Source organism: Gekko japonicus, unplaced genomic scaffold (assembly GCF_001447785.1).
Source record: "Gekko japonicus isolate JY-2015 unplaced genomic scaffold, Gekko_japonicus_V1.1 scaffold2231, whole genome shotgun sequence".
Taxonomy (NCBI): domain Eukaryota; kingdom Metazoa; phylum Chordata; class Lepidosauria; order Squamata; family Gekkonidae; genus Gekko; species Gekko japonicus.
The window spans coordinates 96,223-103,725 of NW_015173740.1; the positions used below are offsets into that span (position 1 = coordinate 96,223).

A 7,503-nucleotide genomic window follows, 5' to 3' on the forward strand; every position below is an offset into this window, starting at 1 on the left:
CGAGCGAGCAATTTGGCTCCTGCATAAATTAGTCTGCTCTGGAGCCATCCTTCCTGAGCTAAGACAAAAATGTGTGAGCTGGAGGCTAAAAAACTGTGAGCTAGCTCACACTAACTCAGCTTAGAGGAACACTGCTGGCAAGCTTTCCGTAAGAGAGAACCCCAGGTTCTTCCCAGATTTGAGGTCTCTGTCAGACATTCATGCCCAGAGACCATGTCATACACAAGTCCTGCCCCAATTCATATCTCACCTATCAGAGGACAGTGATTTTGCTGAGTAATAAAAGGTTTCTCCAGCTCTCAGACACAGACACTTCTCTGACTGAGGGGGGAAAGTTCTGGGGGCTTTTTCCATAGCTAAAGTGAACTACATTTCTCTGTAGCAAAATCAGCTTTTAAATGTACTTTTTAACAGAAGAGAGGTGGGCAGAAAGCTTTTCCTCCAACCATACTAAGATGTATGAAAACCTAATTGTGTTGTGACAGAAAATGGCCAAATTGATAATGTGGATTATTTTAGTATTGTTTCAGCTGAATGGTATTGAATTTCTTAGATACGGGGGTGGGGGGGGATGGAAAGCGCTGTCAATCACAGCAACTTATGGCAACCCAGTAGGGTTTTCAAGGCAAGAGACATTCAGAGGTGGTTTGCCATTGCCAGCCACTGTGTCACTCACAACCCTGGTATTCCTCGGAGTTCTCCCATCCAAACACTAGCCAGGGCTGTCCCTGCTTAGTTTATGAGACTGGGCTAGCCCAGGATGTCCAGTGAGGTCTTAGACATGTACTCTGTTATTTCTCAGTTGCCAGCTGAAAACGTTTCTGGTTTACCAAGCTTTTGGTGATATTTGAAGTTTAGAGACTGGACTGACTGCTAACTGTAACTTACTTCTATTTTACCATTCTAATTTCATAGTAGTATTTTTGATTGTTTCAAGATACTTACTGCAAGCTATCCTGGTAATCAATCAATAGGCTATATGTTTTAGATAAATTGAATTAAAGTCTGCATCTACCAGTGTGTTCGGCACCTTGAAGCAATATCCACCCGCCTTGGGAAAAAACCAATGTTTCTTTGTGCGGTCTTCTAGCTTCATCTCTCTCTCTCCCCCTCCTTGTGTCAACCTCTACTTACACTTTCCTTAACTATTTCCTTTTGAACTTAACAGATTAAGAAGCAGTGCTACACGTGGATCAGAGGGCCATCAGGCTTTGGTAACTGCCTTGAATAAAAGATCCCTTCCTTCTAAAACATTATACTCAGGAACAGATCATTGCAGTGTCACACTAACCTGTTTATTGACCTCAGCAATAGATAACTGCAGAGCCATCAGCATGCTGTCTGCCCCACACACCGTGGTTCTTTCAGAATCTGAAAATAAGTGCCATTCTTTTCGGAAACGCTGGACCATTTTCAAGATCTTTTCTTGAAGAGAAGCCATGCTCCTAAATCAGCAAGTACAGCATTTTACAAAGTTATGTATAACCGGCAGGAATGGCCTGGCAACGTTTAAGAGGGCAGGCGGCACAATATTCTCTATAAACTGGAGAGGAAGGGAAATAGCAACAAAACAAAATTCAACAAGAAAAGAACATGATGCAAGGGGATGAGTTTAAGATCAAGTAAAGTGGCAGGAAATCATCAAGACAGACATAAAAGGCAAGAGAATGGATGCCCTAAACATGAGTTACCAAGGTGATAGTGAGGTAAAAAAATCTAGTGCCATTAGGAATTTCTTTCCCAAAAGTTAGAAAGTAACCATTTACACTTCAGTAATGAAAACACAGCAAGAAAGATTTTGAAGAAGGTGGAAAGGTTTCATAGGAGCATTATAGGAAGTCAATCAGAGGTAGAGATGTAAAATTTCCGGAAATTTTGAAGCTCGGAAAAAAACGGAAATTTTCTGAAAAATTGAAAAAATTGCTACATTAACACTTATTTTTTCTTTTCCAGATTGAAAGTTGTTCTGTTACTTTAGGAACATAAAATATGACTATGGACAATTTTACTTGGCATGAAATTATCACAACTAGCATTTTAAAAATATAGTGTATCCAAACAATTATTGTGGTTGGGGGGAAGAACCAGATTAGTAGTAACTAAACTAATGTAACTAAATGATTCAGCTTTCTGGAATCATATAAATGAAAACTCTTCACCTTTTTAAATTAAGTATATACTTTCCAGTCCTTTTCGTTGCTCTGTATTTTCTTCCAGTGCTTTGAGGCCTAGTAAAGCCTGAGTGCCAGAATACCCACCCACATGCAGAAACAAAACTGAAACCTTTTTATTTTCTTGTGACAACAGTACCTCCTAAAGGAAGAAATGCATCTTGTTCTTGCATTGGAGAGTTCAGTTTGTAACCTTGGACTTGCTTGTCCTCAGTGCACAGAAATTAAATTCATCTGATACCATACATATTTTTAGAAATGATTTGGAAAATATTTGAACACCTTGTCATTAAAATATTCTATTCACCACGTTAAATCAATTTTTCTTTTTTTCAATTTTTCCAATTTTTCAGGAAAAAAAAAGGCTTCAGGAAAAAAATGGGGGGGGGAAATGGTTTTCCCACGAATTTTTCCAGGCCTTCACATTTCTGATCAGAGGCAGAAAATAGATTATTTTTTGGAAATTCCATCTGAATGGGGATCCTGAGTAGGTCTGGCTATTGAATGCCCTGCCCCTTTAATAGCAACTTAATAGGAAGTTATTTACGTCCATCCCATGAAAAGCTTCAGTCAGCAATTTCCACACACCAAGCCTCTATTGAACAGACATTTTTCTTTAAGCATGTTGGCAATCCAGTTGGGGACAGATAATTCTTCTTCAGGGTTTTCCACCTCGGTTGGTGTAGCAATTAGTGTCAGGCTAGAATCTGGTAGCTCTTGATTCAAATCCCCACTCTGCCATGGAATCTTACCAGGTGCCCTTGGGCCTGTCACACACTCTCAGTCTAACAGGGTTGTTGTGATGATAAAACGCAGGAGAGGAGAACAATCTAAGCAAAAAGCTCTGGGACCGCACTAGGGAGAAAGACAAGGTATAAAAGAAGTAAATATCTATTTGTTTAATTAGATTTCTTGATCGCCCTTCGCTGCTTGCGCAGGGCTCAGGGCGGTTTACAACAGAATAATTCAGTACATTATAAAACCAATTAAAACCATAAAAATTCAGAACATTAAAATAAAATAAAAATCTCATTGCACCTTATATGACCAAGACTTGGAGCTAAAAGCTGAAGACGTTCATGTTTTTCAGTTCAGGTGAAAAACAATTACGAAGGGGTTCATAAAACTATGCATGATGTGAAGAAACTAGAGAGAACATTTTCATCACTCCCCCCATTAATGCTAGAACAAGGGAACACCTAGTGAACCAGATGGACTCTAGAATCAGAGCAGACAAGACAATGTATTCTTTTGCACAAGATAAGAACTTACGCCAGAAAAGGCTGTAAATTTGGTCACTAGTTTATATGACTTTAAAAGGGAATTAACAGAGGATAGACACTGATGGGCCTATAAGCCATGAAAGCTAAATGGAACCTCAATGTTCAGGGGCAGTGTACTTCTAAATACCAGTTGTTGGAAGGCGACAAGAGGGTTTAGTTTCTGGGAACATCTAACTGTGGCTAACAGACTGGTGGACTGTGGCCCCGGTCACACGGCAAAGTTGTCGCGGGAGAGGCACGGAAGGTGGGCGGATTATCTGGGTGCAATCACACCCCAACATCTGGGAAGTGGAGCGCACCCGTGGCTTACTGCCGACAATGCGCATTTAAAAACTAGTACCTCCAAGGTACTAGTAAACGTTTGTCATGGGCTGCCTCCAGACACCCGTGGTGTGATCATGCCGGTGCGCGGCATTCCCCTCTAGTCCCTCGTTTACCTGCTGGCGACGAGGGAAGGACCCGTGCTGTGCTGCCGGCGCATCTGATCACGTAATCGCGGATCAAAGTGCGCCGGGGCAATTAGCCACGCCTCCCCCCCACGATATCCAGCCCGTGTGCCCGGGGCCTAAGTGAACCTTTCTTCCTTTAAAAAGTTATGCAGACAGACCAAGGGTTCCCACTCCAGCCTTTTTGAGGCTGTGCACATATGTGGAATTCTGACACAGCGTGGTAGGTGCAGCAACAAAATGGCTGCTGCAAGAGGTTAAGCCAGCCACAAAACAGCTGCCACAGCTTAACTTTAGCAATCCTTGTGCTGCAGTGGCAGCTGCTGCCAAAGCAACATTTTTAAAAATTTGCACAGCCAATCAGAAGCCTTGCAGAGCAAAAGTCCTACCAGGCCCCAACTATTTCCTGAAAATAATTGGCAGGCACCATGTTGGGGACCCCAAGAGAGACCCATAGACACAAAGATTCTATACACACTTTCCAATGATCATACACAGGCTGGAGGCTAGGGCTGCCAACAGGCCTAGAGAAAAATGCTCTAACCCTTTAACAGAGTCTTAATAGGATGATGTGGTTTACCTCTATGTTATGAGAAGCTTCAACCAGCCACTTCTGTGCACTAAGCCTCTATTAAAGGAACTGGGCACTTTTCTCCAGGCCTATTGGAGGCAGAATTTACCACCCCAATTTCAATCCCACCCACATGCATTCATTCATTCTCCATTAAAATGTCCAAAAACGGTTAATACCCCACTATGTTAAACAGCTGCTGAATGTTATAAGGTTGTTAACTCCAGGCTGGGAAATTCCTGGAGATTTCTGGGTGGAGCTTGGGGAGGGGAGGGATTTTAGGAGGGTGTAATCCCATAGAGTCTACCTGCCGTTTTCTCCAAGGGAACTGATCTCTTGGCTGGGAGGGCGGGGTAAAAATCCAATAAATAAATAAACCTGTAATTCTGGAAGATCTGAAGACCTTACCTGGAGATTAGTAACTCTTAAATTTAACCTCCCCCTCATGGATCACTGCCTTGTCGTGGCGAGGGGGCTTGCGTAGTTCAATGAAGCTGTGGGCTACGCCGTGAAGGGCCACCCAAGACGGACAGGCCACAGCAGAGAACTCAGACCAAGCGTGATCCCCCTGGAGAAGGAAATGGCAACCCACTCCAGTACTTTTGCCAAGAAAACCCCATGGACAGTATCAAAAGGCTAAAAGATATGACACCGGAAGATGAGCCCCTCAGGTCGGAAGGTGTCCAATATGCTACTGAGGAAGAGCAGAGGGCAAGTACAAGTAACCCCAGAAAGAGTGAAGCGGCTGGGCCAAAGCCGAAAGGACGCTCAGTTGTGGATGTGTCTGATGGTGAAAGGAAAGTCCGATGCTGCAAAGAACAATACTACATAGGAACCTGGAATGTAAGATCTATGAATCAAGGTAAGCTTGACGTGGTCAAAAATGAGATGGCAAGACTGAACATCGATATCTTAGGAATCAGTGAACTAAAGTGGACAGGAATGGGCGAATTTAACTCAGAAGACCATTATATCTACTACTGTGGCCAGGAATCTCGTAGAAAAAATGGTGTGGCCTTTATAGTCAACAAGAGAGTGCAAAAGGCAGTACTGGGATACAATCTCAAAAATGACAGAATGATTTCTGTCCGATTCCAAGGCAAACCATTCAACATCACAGTAATCCAAGTCTATGCCCCAACCACTGATGCAGAAGAGGCTGAAGTGGACCGGTTCTATGAAGACCTACAACACCTCCTAGAACTAACACCAAAAAATGATGTCCTCATCATCATAGGGGACTGGAATGCTAAAGTAGGAAGTCAAAAGGTAACCGGAATAACAGACAAGTTTGGCCTTGGAAAGCAAAATGAAGCAGGGCAAAGGTTAACAGAGTTTTGTCAAGAGAACACACTGGTCATAGCGAACACCCTTTTCCAACAACCTAAGAGGCGACTCTACACATGGACATCACCAGATGGGCAACACCGAAATCAGATTGACTATATAATTTGCAGTCAAAGATGGAGAAGCTCTATCCAGTCAGTAAAAACAAGACCTGGAGCTGACTGTGGTTCAGATCATGAGCTACTCATTGCAAAATTCAGACTTAAACTGAAGAAAATTGGGAAAACCACGAGGCCATTCAGGTTTGACCTAGATCGCATCCCTGATGAATATACAGTAGAGGTGAAGAATAGATTCAAGGGTCTGGATTTGATAGATAGAGTGCCTGAAGAACTATGGACAGAGGTTCGTGACATCGTACAGGAGGCAGCAATCACCACCATACCAAAGAAAAAGAAATGCAAGAAAGCAAAATGGCTTTCTGATGAGGCTTTACAAATAGCAGAGGAAAGAAGGAAAGCGAAAGGCAAAGGCGAAAAGGAAAGATTTACCCAACTGAACGCAGATTTCCAGAGAACAGCAAGGAGAGATAAGGAGGCCTTCCTGAATGAACAGTGCAAAGTAATAGAAGAAAACAATAGAATGGGAAGGACTAGAGATCTCTTCAAGAAAATTGGAGAAATCAAGGGAGCGTTCCATGCAAAGCTGGCCATGATAAAGGACAAAAACGGTAGGGACCTAACAGAAGCAGAAGAGATTAGGAAAAGATGGCAAGAATACACAGAAGAACTATACAAGAAAGACCTCAATGTCCTTGACAAACACGACGGTATAATCACTGACCTTGAGCCAGACATCCTGGAATGTGAAGTTAAATGGGCCTTAGAAAGCATTACTAACAACAAAGCTAGTGGAGGTGATGGTATTCCAGCTGAGCTATTCAAAGTCTTAGAAGATGATGCTGTTAAAGTTCTGCACTCCATTTGCCAGCAAATTTGGAAAACGCAACAGTGGCCACAGGATTGGAAAAGATCAGTATACATTCCAATCCCAAAGAAGGGCAATGCCAAGGAATGTTCAAACTATCGCACAATTGCACTCATATCACACGCTAGCAAGGTCATGCTCAAGATCCTACAAGCTAGGCTTCAACAGTACGTGGATAGAGAACTACCAGAAGTACAAGCTGGGTTTCGAAGAGGTAGAGGAACGAGAGATCATATTGCCAACATTCGCTGGATTATGGAGAAAGCAAGAGAGTACCAGAAAAATATCTACTTCTGCTTCATTGACTATGCTAAAGCCTTTGACTGTGTGGATCACAACAAACTATGGCAGGTCCTTAAAGAGATGGGAGTACCAGACCACCTCACATGTCTCTTGAGAAACCTGTATAAGGGCCAAGAAGCGACAGTTAGAACCGGATACGGAACAACTGATTGGTTCAGCATAGGAAAAGGAGTACGACAAGGATGTATACTGTCACCTTGCTTATTTAATATATATGCAGAGTACATCATGCGAAACATGGCATCCGGTCCCATCACTCCTTGGCAAATAGAAGGGGAAGTCGTGGAAGTAGTGACAGACTTCACGTTCCTGGGATCCCAAATCACCGCAGACTGTGACTGCAGCCATGAAATTAAAAGACGCCTGCTATTTGGGAGGAAAGCGATAGCGAACCTAAAAAGCATGATAAAAAGTAGAGACATCACTCTGCCAACAGAAGTCTGCATGGTCAAAGC

General features: G+C 42.8%; 1 protein-coding gene across 1 annotated transcript in view; it reads right to left on the reverse strand.

Moving 5' to 3' along the window:
* Positions 1-1,441, reverse strand: part of PARPBP (PARP1 binding protein) — a 46,805-nt gene extending 45,364 nt beyond the window's left edge. Inside the window, exon 1 of the mRNA XM_015423451.1 lies at positions 1,292-1,441. Within this exon, the coding sequence (XP_015278937.1) occupies positions 1,292-1,441 (150 nt within the window). The remainder of the gene's footprint in view (positions 1-1,291) is intronic.
* Positions 1,442-7,503: the final 6,062 nt, after the last annotated feature.